The sequence below is a fragment of the Fukomys damarensis genome, unplaced genomic scaffold (assembly GCF_012274545.1).
Source record: "Fukomys damarensis isolate Sample0158 unplaced genomic scaffold, DMR_v1.0_HiC HiC_scaffold_23, whole genome shotgun sequence".
NCBI classification, from domain to species: Eukaryota; Metazoa; Chordata; class Mammalia; order Rodentia; family Bathyergidae; genus Fukomys; species Fukomys damarensis.
Genome location: NW_022900935.1, coordinates 27149077 through 27161388, shown reverse-complemented (window position 1 = coordinate 27161388; position 12312 = coordinate 27149077). Strand labels below are relative to the sequence as shown.

Sequence of the window (12312 nt, the reverse complement as noted above, 5' to 3'; positions counted from 1 at the left end):
GTTTGCTGCCTAAAGATAGAAATGACACAAATAAAAACACCAGAGAAGCTTTGGCTCCATTATAATTTTATGAGACTGTCCTCACACTACATGCTCAATCCATCACTGGCCAACATGTCATACAGCTCATGACTGTGTGTGTGTGTGTGTGTGTGTGTGTGTGTGTGTGTGTGTGTAAAGACAGAGGGAAAGCCTGGCTGGGGACAAGGGACAAGATCTAGTTCCCCAGGCCACACCCTGATGATCCCCCTCCCTTCAACAAGGCCCTACCTCCTGTTTCCAACTCCACCCAATAGTGCCACCAAATGATGATGATCCATTAATGAATTAATCTACTGATGAAGTTAGAGTACTCATCATCCAGTCACCTTCCAAAGGCCCATTAGCTGGTAACCAAGCCTCCGGCACATGGTCTTTGCAAGACATTTTAGAACATCGCATAAGTCTACAATCTGCAGGATGAACTGGCAGCAGGAAATCCAGGAAGAGTTGATGCTGCTGCTCTAGTCCCAAGGCAGTCTGCTGAAGAATTTCCACTTCTTGGAAACAGTTCCTACTTTTTCTCTTAAGACCATTAACTGATTGGATGAGTCTCAACCACATTGTGGAGAGTCATCTGCCCCTCCTCAAAGTCTATCGATTTAAATGTTAACTTCTTCTGAAAAATTTCTCCACAAAAACATCTAGAAAAATGTTTGACCAAATCTGGGATGATGGACCAGCCAAGGTGACGCGTAAAATTAACCATCATAAGTCTACCTCTTGTCAGCTCAGGCCCATGGGCATCACCTTAAACCATACTTAATCTCCAAATCAATACAGTGACAAGGTTGAAGTTTAGCCTCATAGGATACAGCGCCTTGTGTATAACCAAAAATGTACTAATCCTTCCCCAGAAGAGGATACAAAGTGCTTGTACTCATGTTTTCTTCCCCTTGATATCCTGTAACTTAAACACTACAATGTAAAGTTAATAAGTTTTAAATCCTTTGACAAAAAGTCAGTATATCTACATTATATGATAAGAGGGAAGAAAGCAAAGATATTTGAGATACACAAACATATACACATACACGACATCTTTATAACAAAATAAGGAGGAAACCTCATGAGAGTTACAATGCTGGTTCACGTAACTGATCCATGTGGTGGTAGCTGACATTTATAACTGTCTTTGTCGTCTACTACCATTCTGTGCTCCCTTTGTCCTCAGCAAGAACCTCAGCTGGCTTTGGTTCTGAACTTGGCTGGTGACTAAATAAGTTTCCATTCCCAAGGGGTCTGGGCCACTTGTAGATCTTCCTGGATTTTAATGTAGTTTTCAGTTGACTTTATCACAAGGCATAGCAGTAGTAAGCTGCCCTAGATTTCTTGTATTCTACACACTCCCCCTGCCTCCACCATGGTGGGGCAGCCCAGTTCCCCTCAGTATTCAGGATCCACAGCCCAGCGTCCCTGTCATGCTTTTCTTGCCTCTGGACTTGGGGCTAAGGATCCAGCATGACAGGAGGTAGTCTTAACTCCCAGATCAGCAAAATTATCTCTGTGTCTTCAGCTGCTATATGTTGAGATTTTTCTAATGACATTGTTTATACCAATGTCAATGACATTGCACATACCAAGAGGCCCCTTCTAAATCTCCTTCCTGACAAAGCAGGTCCTGCTGCCTTCTGCTCACCGTATCATTATTGGGCCATCAAGTGAGCATGGGCCTCAGAGTCTTCCATTCCAGCCCATCCAGAACTGTTTATTGGACTGGCTGCTCTGGAACAATAAACCTGTCCCCACCCTCCTGGCGCCAGCCTAACTCCATCCTGAGGCCACATTCGAAGATATATTTAAACTCCTGGCCCACACTCAGCAGACGCCGTGGGCCACCATGTGCCTGGCCAGCCTTGGCGAAGGGGTTGTTAGGATGCAAGGCTCTTGGTGGCCAGGCCTCCACACAATCATCCAGGGGGAGTGAGGCAGCTCAAGCCTTGGCCTGGTGTTTGTTATTCCATGTCAAAGCCTTATCATAAACATTATCCTACAATGGGCCACCGAGGCTCCAAGGCTCCGTGTGAGAAAGGTTTGTTATTCTAAGGTGGCCTGGGAGTCTGAGCAGCACCAGACAGGGAATTCAGGGTGACTGAGAAGGAGGCAGAAGTCAGGGCCAGCACTTCATTTAAAGCCTGTGCATTTGTCACCCATACAGTGTTGGCCAGGGACATTTCTTCCCTTAAAATGAGTCCATGTAGTTAGAAACCACATCCAAAAAGCCACACACTCAGATCCCTGCTGAGAAGCATCTGACAGTCAGTTTGTTGAATGAATGAATGAATGAATGAATGATGAGCGTAGCTTCCCTCTGGTTGGGAGCACCAAGAATGCTCATGAAGGAAAACATAAAGCTTTGAAGTCCCGGTGTAGAACCAGATAGGTGAATTTGCAGCCCACAGCTCTGGCCTTCACCAGCTGTGTGGCCCTAGCTTCCGATCTGAAAATGAGGGCACTATCTCTGCTGGTTGTCTCCTGAGGAGGCAGAGGGAGGCCTTAGTGAGCAGGGATAACTAAGAAGACAGGTTTTGGGGTTGATCCAAATGCCCACCTCACCTCTCTCTGGATTTACCATTTGACAACATGCTTAATCTTTCTTTGCTGCCTAAAGAAAAAATTTTTTTTCTCAGAGTTGCTGTAAAGATTAAATAATTAATTAGCTTAGAAAATTCCTCACACATAAGTCCCTAATAAACTAAAGACTCCAGTAATGAATGGATGGAGGAGACCTCTTCATAACTACAAAGGGCACAGACTCAGTCAGATTCACCATCCTTCCTTTGGCAGCATCTCCTGAGTAGTCATCCTCATCATATGACAGAGAGGAGGAGACAGAGGTCCCAAAGCAGTAGGATGAGGCCTGTCCAAGGCCACACAATTTGTGGGAACAGAATGGACTCAGTGCAAGTGCAGTATCTCCTGAGTGGTAGCACTGGGATTTCAACAGTGAGCAGAGGAAGGAACAGGGACAATTCAGTGGGATAAGTGCCACTGGAGTGGTCTGTGCACAGGGGTCTGTGGAGACACGAAATCCCACCCAAGTGGGCAGAGTCTAGAGTGACGGGCTTCAGTCCTAGTTCTGTCACTCTCCAGATGGGGCACACTGATGGCCCTTTTAATGGCCTAGTCATAATTTCCTACATGCAGCGCACCAATGCTAAACACTCCTGGTTATTTCATAGAGGTCTAGAAAGAAAATAGGTGTGATAGTGGGTGTGGAAAAACACGGACAGTGCCAGCGGACATCTGGAGATCCCACCACAGCCTTCAGTCTGCAGAGGGCTCTGAGCTGTGGGTCAGGGTACTCAGACTGAGCCCCCTCTGCCTCCATTCACAATGTCATCTTAGGCAAGCCTACCTGCTCTGGGACCTCTCTCTCCTTTCCTCTTTCTTATGATGAGGGTGTAGGAGGATATCAGTGATTCTCAAACTGGACTCCAGGGTACCCAACCATGGAGTCCCTGATACAGGGGACACTGACCTGGCCTGACTTCAGGCTCCAGCCTGTCTCCTTTACATCAACCAGCCAAGTTACCATTTTTATCTACTCCACATTTAGAGTTCCAAGTAAAGTTCCTTTGGAAAACAACAACAGAAAAGGATTACGTGGCTAAAAATGGTTTGAACTCCTCTGGAGATGACCTCTAGGGTCCCTCCGTGCTCTAAGCTCTAAGCTGGGAATGTTTGGGTCTATCTTCTACTAAGTTTTATTTAACCAACACATATTCAGCACTTACTATATGCCAGGGCTGTTCTTAACACCCTACAGATTGTAATATACTTAATCCTCTAGAACACCTCCCAGCTGCCATGACTGCAGAAGTGATTCCATGAGTTAAGAAGGGTCCAGGGGAGCCATTTCCTCTCCAGCCAGGTCTTCTGACACCTAAGAGAATGAATGAGCTCACTGCAGTTCAGGTTGTGCTTTGGCCAAGCAGATCCAAGAAGCAGCCAGGCAGGTGTATGCAGAGGCCGAGAATAGTCACAGGAAGTCTGTGTCCAAGGCCCTCAGAGGAGACAGAATCAGTTTGACATGGTCACTTTCATACAAGGCATGTGAGTGTGCAAGGAAGTGCCTGTTGCCATAGCAGTGTCCACAGGAACAGGGCCACTGCCTCCTGTAATCCATCCCCAGCCACCATGCTGCCATCGACACCCTGCACCAGATGGCTGCAGATCAGATTTCAGTGGTGGTGGCCAGATCCCAAGGTCCTGGAGAAGGCCTTGAGATGGCGTGGGTGTGGAGGTCTGACCTCATCTCCAGCCAGCTCATTAGGGAGGGCACCCTGGGCTTCTGCATCCCATACATCCAGCTCTCCTGCTTAGCTACTAACAACATGGGAGGGATGAGTGGAGCGGCTCTCACAAGCTCAAGCTTGGCCCTGATGCCTATGTCAGCAGTTTGGCCATGGCATGCATACCTATTTTAGGAGCTTCTTAAAATTCAGATTGTGTGTCTTGGTTGGAAGTTCTGCCACATGGCATTATCCTGCCTCAAAACACAGATAGAAATGCCCAGTTCTAGGGGTTATTCTTGATTAGCAAGTAACCTTGAACTATGAAGTGGCCACCATCAGACGTCAAGATACTAAAGGGAAGGAGCAACATCTTCTTTACCTGGCACAATACTGAATGCACAGTTTCAAAAAAAAGTTGCAAATATTCACTTCAAGAAGCTGATAGCCTACTGAGGGGCTGGAGCTAAACAGCAATGACAAGCCAGTGTTGACACCATGGTGGAAGGAAGTATAGCACATTAATCACCTGTCATCATAATTATGCTGTGTAACAACAGTGGAGTTTACTGCTCATGCAGCTAGGGCAACCGTGAGTAAGTTCTGCTTATCTTCCTGGGCTCACATGTCTGGGAATCACCAACTATTAGTTAGGCTAGGTCTCATCCTGTAGTAGGCTGACCTATGCTCTTCTCAGGGCCATGGCAGAGGTATGTGAAGCAGCAGTAGCACCCAAGTGCTTGCCCTATGTTGTAGCTTGTGTCGAGATGCCCCCTCAAAGCTTCATGTAGTCATAGATGGGGCTACTGCAGAGGGGGCTGGATCCAGAGTATGTGACGCTACAATTAAGATTATGTAAATTACTAAACTAGTCTACTGATGGGTTTGGCATAGTTCTGAGTGTGGATAATGGGAAGGCCCACCCTGGGCTCAGTGCTACCTGCTCCAAGGCCATGTATCCTAGATATAATGTAAGGGACAGAAAGGGGGTTGCTATGGCCACTTGCTGCTTGCTTTCTCACTATTTCACTGCTTTGTTGCCTTCCTGCCTTCTGCCTGCCATGAACTGTTTCTCCCCTGTGATGCCCCTCTGCCATGCCACCCTGCCTTAGAGCCAGCCAATTATGAACTGAAACCTCTACAAACTGTGAGCTAAAATAAACCTTTCCCCCCTTCACTTGTAGGTGTTGGATATTTTGTCTCAGAAATGAGAAAAGTAACTAAGACACCCTACATATTTTGTAGAGTGGTGCCATCCCATTGACTGAAAAGAGTCCAAAGTTAAAATGGGAGGGAGCTACAAAATCCCACAGCAAGGGGCATGGGAGCAGGGAGAGGTAAAGATTGGAGGCTATTAATCTTTCAGCTACTACCCATAGGGAGTCAGGGAGCCAAAGGAAGGAGCCTACGCTACCAGCCAGGTGGGCAGAGAACTTCCTTGGGTGAAGGAAGTCTGGGTGAAGCCTTGGTAGCCAAGTAGAGTTTCAAGTGGAAAGTAGAAAATAGAGGGCCAGGATCTTCCGAGCATGCAGAAGGGAGTATACACAGGGACTAGGGCCAAAGATTGTTTTGCTTAAACAATGTGGAATGGTTCACTACTGGGAGGTATCTTAGTCACTTTCTCTTTGCTAGGACAAAATACTCAACACTCATAAAGTAAAGGTTTCTTTTGGCTCACTTTTATAGTCCCTGGGTGGCTGGGTCCAAGCAGAAATGGCAAGAGGGAAAAGCCTAGGTGAAGGAAAGACATCACAATGGTCAGGAAGCAGAGAGAAAAGGGAGGAACCAGGAAAGCAATATACCTGTCCAGGTCATGCCCCTAGTGATCTGCCTCTTTCCACCAGGCTGTACCTTCTAACAACACATTTATCAATTCAATATAGTACCCTGTGATCCAATCAACCTCTAAAAATGAAGCTTTGGTTACCATTTTTTATCTAAACCATGACAAGAGGCATGAAGGCCATGTAAGATATGAGGTTATTGACCATAGTGGGATCCAGGTGCCTGTCTTGGAGCTCTACTGAAAGCTAGTCCTGTATGACCTGAAGACAGGAGAGATGCTGAACATTTTGGACAAAGCAGAAAAAAGAATGAAGCTATCTGGTTTGTCCTTTCAAAAAATAACTGTAACAGAAGAGCATGGAGTGTTGGGAGGAGCTGTTGCAGTGGATCCAGTGGGAGACGTGTGGGCCTGAAAGGCATGAGCTGAGAGCTTGGGGCCTTGTTATCCATGGCACTGTGCCAACAGAATGAGCAGAGCCTGAGGACTGAGAAAAATGGCTGCAGCTGGGGTGTAGCAGGGATAGAAGGCCTAAGATCTCTTCCTATCATTTTGCATAGGGATCACAAATTCTTCCCCACACTGGTGATAAATAATCATTAATGATCTGGTTCCTCCCTCCCCTTGGCCAAAGGCTTCTGAAATACTTAGTCCCATGAATGCGGCTCCAGCTCTAGCTTTATGGATTGAACAAGTGCCTTCTTATTCCTGAGTCTTAGTTTGCCCATCTAAAATGGGAGTGTAGGATTAGACAGTCTTTCAGGGCCTTTGTATACCAGGCACCATAAAAGTCATGACCCTCAAATATTGCAGCCAGTTGTGCTGCTCGGGAAATGCCCAGGGAGCCTGTGGAAAACTGAGATTCTGATTTTGGAGGGTGGGACCTCAGTGCCTGACTTTTGCATAGCACTCTGGATGATTCTGACCCATGAAAGATCTGGCTGGGGCTGGCTGCATCTCCAGGGCCAGGCACAGTGGCCATAAGACAGAAGACACCTGATGAATGAGAATGTGGACCAGACTCAGAGGACCCAGACGCTCAGGCTTTCCTCGGGTGAGGAAGGCCCTTGGGTTAGGCCTTGGTGCCTAACTGGGCTTCTGTTTATGTGTATTCCTGTGTTTGTTTTGCTTTGTTGACAAGCAATTTTAATGAATGATGCTGCTTATCTCGGAGTACTTCTAAGCACACAGCACAAAGGAACTAAGAGAAAAACTCACCCAACACTTCAGACCCAGTCACAGCAGGGTCCTTTCCTTGTCCATCATCAGATAAACTGTTGAGACCAGGAGCAGAAAGGGGCCTGTGTGAACAAGAGCTGGAGATCAAAGCAAGTACCAGTGCCCATAGTGGAGGGTAGAGGCGAAAGTGTGAAAGTGTTCGCTGAGCCAACTGGTGATGGGTCCTGCATCCAAGTCTAGAGTGAGGGGGGCCAATCCCGGAGGACAGCCAGCCCTGAGCACCACCCTCACTGCCCTCTCTTCCCTTGGACAGGTGCTGTTTGCCCTGAACCAGACCCTGCTGCAGCATGAGAGTGTGCGGGCCGGGAGCCTACAGGCGCCCTATACCACGGAGGACCTCATCAAGCACTACAACTGTGGAGACCTCAATGCTGTCATCTTCAACCATGACACCTCCCAGGTGAGGCTCCTCCATACTCAGAGGCTCCTCCAACAGCCTCTGGGACACCAACTATAAAGACTCCAAGCCAGGCCCACAGAAACCTATGTATCCTCTCCAGCCATGAGAAGCGGGGTTATTGTTACCCCGCCCCAATTTACAGATGGGGAAACTTGAGGCTCAGAGAAGGGAAGAGATTGCTCAAGGCCGCCCAGTTTATTAGCTGTTGTTTTAACGAGCTATCAAGAGCAGCAGCTTGAGCCGGTCTCTGTGACTCTGGGTGTGAGACTTTGGTTGCTTAGCCTGTAAAACCAGGGAGGCCTCTCAAAGGTTCAGTTTAACATCTGGGGAAACTAAGGCCTAGGGAGATGAAAGCCCATGGTTATTCTGAGGTTGAACTTGAGTCCAGCCCAAGGCTTTCTGCCCAGATCTAAGTCCTAGAGGAAAGATTACCATTAAGCCAGTAGGGATACAGGGTAAATTCTAAAACACTTCACCCAACATTGAAGGCCCTCTGGGACCTACCTTGGCTGGCCTTGCCCCAGCCCAGGCCTCCCATCCCATGGGCCTTGCTTGTTCTGGGAACCTATGGAGGATCAGCTCTTCTCCTAATGCAACTGCTCCTTTCTTGCCTCGGTCCCTCTTCCCAGGCTCCTCCCTCCCCTGGGTTCTCCCATTCGGCCATGATCAAATGATACCTGTTCTGAGATGCCTTCCTGGTACCTGGATGGAGTTAAGTATCCCCAGGTACCTGTGGTCCTCGCTTCCTCTGTAGTGATGCTTGACTAGCCAATCATTCAAGAAGCATTTGAATTAGGCTAAAGAAACCACTTCCCTTCTCAGGACACTACCTGAGCTCTCCATTTCCCCCAGGGTAAAAGCTAGAGACCCTGAAATGGCCCATGTGCCTGGAGCTCTGTCCTTGCTCCCTACCCCTTCTCATCCTGCTTTCTCCTCCTACACACACTCCAGCTGCTCAGGACTCCTTGCTGTTCTGGGAACCCTGCTTCACTTGCTTCCACTTTCACACTAACAGTGCCCTCTGTACCCAATGCCCTTTCCAGGACCACTTCCCCACCTACATACATTTATTTAAAAAGCCTGTTCAGTGAGGCTGCCCTATACACCCTGTTCAAACTGCAGCCTGATCCCCACTCCCACCCTCTCACTTCCTCATTATTCTCTACTTTTGCCGTGGTCTGGAAGATCCTCCCACATGATTGATATATGCCTGATGCGTCCACTAGAGACTACTTATGGTCTGCACCTTCCCACTGGAATGAGAGCTCCATGAGAGCAGGATTTGGGTCTGTTTATTCATTGATACCTCCCAGCTGGCTAATCCCAGGCCCAGCCTAGGACTGAGTAAATATTGGCTGGATGAATGGGTGAAATCAGTTGTCAATGCCAGGCCCAGTGCTATGCAGAGGAGTGTGGTGGGGAACCAGAGAGAATGGCCCTGATGCGGCTCACCTTCTCCCCAGGGAGCCAGAAGAGTCTAGAAGTCCTAGCACTGTACTCTGAGTCTTGCTGGAGTGAGCAGCAGAAGTGCTAGGGCCATGGCAGGGACAGCTAATTCAGATGGGGTTGGGGCCAGGAAGAAAGATGCCTGCAAGGTGAGAGGCCACAAAAGACCTGGAGTTGACTATTGACAGGAGATAGAACATCCCAGCAGAGAACGCGGTGTGCAAACAAGCCAGACACAGGTAGCAGGTGGGGGGTGGGGTGAGAGCTCATTCAGGCTGCAGGTATGGAGGGCCAGGACCAGGATGTTCTGTCTGTGTCTGCTGCCCTCACCTCCGGGACATGCTTTCCTGAATGCAAGGGTGTGCTGCTCATTTCCAGGTCCCCACTGCCAAGGGCACCCGAGAGCCTGGCACAGAGAATGTCAGTGAGCCATGATGGTCTGAGCCAGTACAGGCTCCATGTTCTTGGAGCCGCTTACAGGGTGAAAGAGGAAGGAGTGGGAGGCCTAGCTGCAGGAGGCTCAGGAGACTCCACAGCAAGAAGTGAGGGAGGACAGAAGAACCCTGGCACCATAATGGTTGTGGGATTCTCACTAGTAACCCACGTTGTGGCAGGTCTTTGCCTTGCATCATTCACTGGGGGAGAAGCCAGGGGAGCTCTGTGGAAGAGGGGCCTGACCCCAGCTCAGAATTAGCTGGCTGTGATGTGGCCAGCCACGGGGAGCCCCTGTTCAGTCTGCAGTTGACCCTAAGCAAAGAAAGGGAGACACAGGGTGGGAGTGGCAAGCTCAGACGTTCTTTTAGCTAGACTGAAGCACTGATTCGTCCCTGGCAGTCAGGAACTCCATCAGTTACTGCACCTAAAGCAGGAGAGAGGATGCACAGCTTGCCCCCCCTCCAGGATGCACACAAGGGGCACAGGTAGGATCAGGCCCCTTACTGAGGAGAAACCCTGGTCCCAGTTGCAGGAAAGAGGGAAGCTCATTGTCAGGCTATCAGGGCTAAAACTGGGGACCATGTGGGTCCGGCTATGGTAGGGCTGCATCTGCAGCTGGAGGCCTTGAAGTGTCTGTGAGGAGCTGAAGATATGGAAGATACAGGGCTGATCACACTGCTTGCAATCAGGAGGGCTTTGGAGAGTGGAATCTACAAGATGAGGACACAGGCATGGGCTGCTAAGCCAAGCAAACTGGGGGAGGGTCACTCCTGAAAATGTGATTAGCAAGTAGAGGAAGGCTGTGCAGGGGTGAGAAAGTCTGGGGAGGGTAGAAGTACTGGAGAGTCAGGCCAGTGGGTGATGTGGTCAGAAAAATGCCTCAGGCTACAGCATAAAGGATGGTGAAGTGACCTTTGAAGGTAAGACAGATGCAGGGCCCAGGTTGATCATACTGGTGACACCTCACATTTGGCTTGCCTATCTTCCTGGCCCACTCTTCTCACCTTCAGAAGTGACTGTGCCCTGGCCCCACAGCCCCAGGTCATGGCACTGCCCAGCATAGGCAGCCCATTCAGAAGCTACCCTGGAAAGACGGACTTGGGCCACCCAGCCAACCTGAAGTATAAAGCAGCCACAAATGTGTCGTGGTCCAAATTCAGACCCTCTGACAATGAAATATAGTTCAGGATCGAATTGGCAGATGTGGAACTGTCTCCATCCATGAACATAGGCTGTCCTGGATAAGCCGAGACTTGTGGCCATACTATCAGCATCCCTGCCCCTGGGTTTCCCCATTCCTCGTTGGACCCCACAGTGTTCTTGCAGGCATCTCTGACTCTCCCTCTGGGCTGTGAGCCTCATCAAGGGCAACAGACCCAATTTGAGAATGCTCTTTGGGCCTTAGCATGACACAGAGCTGGACCCATGGACTTTCTCAGCAGGTCTCTGATGAATGAATGGATGTGTAAAGGAAAGGATTTGTTGAGATCTGCGTCATGAGCAAACCTGAGCTTCATCATCAGTTCTGGCCTTGCTCTGCCCCTTGTCACTCCATCCCAGACCTCTCTCTCTGGGACCCTGGGGACCTTATGTGTCCTCGTTTAAAACGTTATCATGCATCCTGCAATTAAACTTGTCATGGGAGATTTAAGCCCCTGACAGGCCTAATGACATCATTAATTTGCATCCATCCCAACCCTGGCCCAAATCCAGGCCCCATCCTTGGTACAGGACCATGGCCCATCAGCATCAAACCTGCAAAGGGGCAGACTGAAGAACCTGAGTATCTAGCCCAACTCTTTCATGGATTTAAAGTTTAACGCTTTGGTTCTTGTTCCTTTCCATTTTTTCAGCTCCTTATGGAATCAGTGAAGATACATCTTTGTGCCAGTGCACATTTTGGTCATGAACTGCAGGAGGGAGAGTCAAGTGCATCTACAGATCTTAGGGACCCTTGGAAGAGGGGAAGGGGAAGCAAAAGGCTACCTGCCTGGATCTCTGCTGGTTCTGATGGGAGTCTGTTTGTTATCTCCAAGGCCACCCTTTCCTAGCAGCCTGTGACATTGCACGGGAAGGTGATGAAGCCAGCTCCATCCCTTAGGCTAGTGGTGGTAAACCTATGGCAGGTGTGTTCTTTTTCTTTTAAAACAAAAGATGTTGATGTAGGAGTTGTTTGTTTTTTTTTTTTTTTCCTAAACTAAAACCACAATATCAGGTTTAATTGCAGTAGTGGAACTTTGCAATAAGTTAAGTGGGTTTTGGTTTGCAAGTTGGGCACTTTTCTCTAAAATGTTTGCCATCACTGCCCTAGGCCAAGTATGTAAGTGCTGACATTTTATTCAAGACTTCTTTTGTGATATGCACTATACTAAACAGTTCCCAAAACTTAGATAGACCCAGCTATTCCCCCTTTTAGATATCAAAAGAGTTAAAATCACATTGTCTTAGTTACTTTACATGTTTCTGGGACCAAATGCCCAACACCCACAAGTTAAAGGAAGAAAGATTTATTTTAGCTCACAGTTTGTAGAGGTTTCAGTCCAGTTCAGTAGCTCCAAGGCAGGGTGGCATGCCAGAGGGGCATAGCAGGGCAGAAACAGTCCATGGCAGGGAAGACAGGAAGAAGCAGTGAGCCTCCTTTTCCCTTTGTATTCTACCCAGATTACAAGCCTATTTGTTGGTGTCACCCACACCCAGGGTGGGGCTTCCATTATGCACACACAAAGCTATGCTAA

General features: G+C 48.5%; 1 protein-coding gene across 1 annotated transcript in view; it reads left to right on the top strand.

Moving 5' to 3' along the window:
* Trabd2b (TraB domain containing 2B) overlaps positions 1 to 12312 on the top strand; it is a 208120-nt gene that overhangs the window by 161051 nt on the left and 34757 nt on the right. The window contains exon 2 of the mRNA XM_010610413.2: positions 7550 to 7696. Within this exon, the coding sequence (XP_010608715.1) occupies positions 7550 to 7696 (147 nt within the window). The remainder of the gene's footprint in view (positions 1 to 7549; positions 7697 to 12312) is intronic.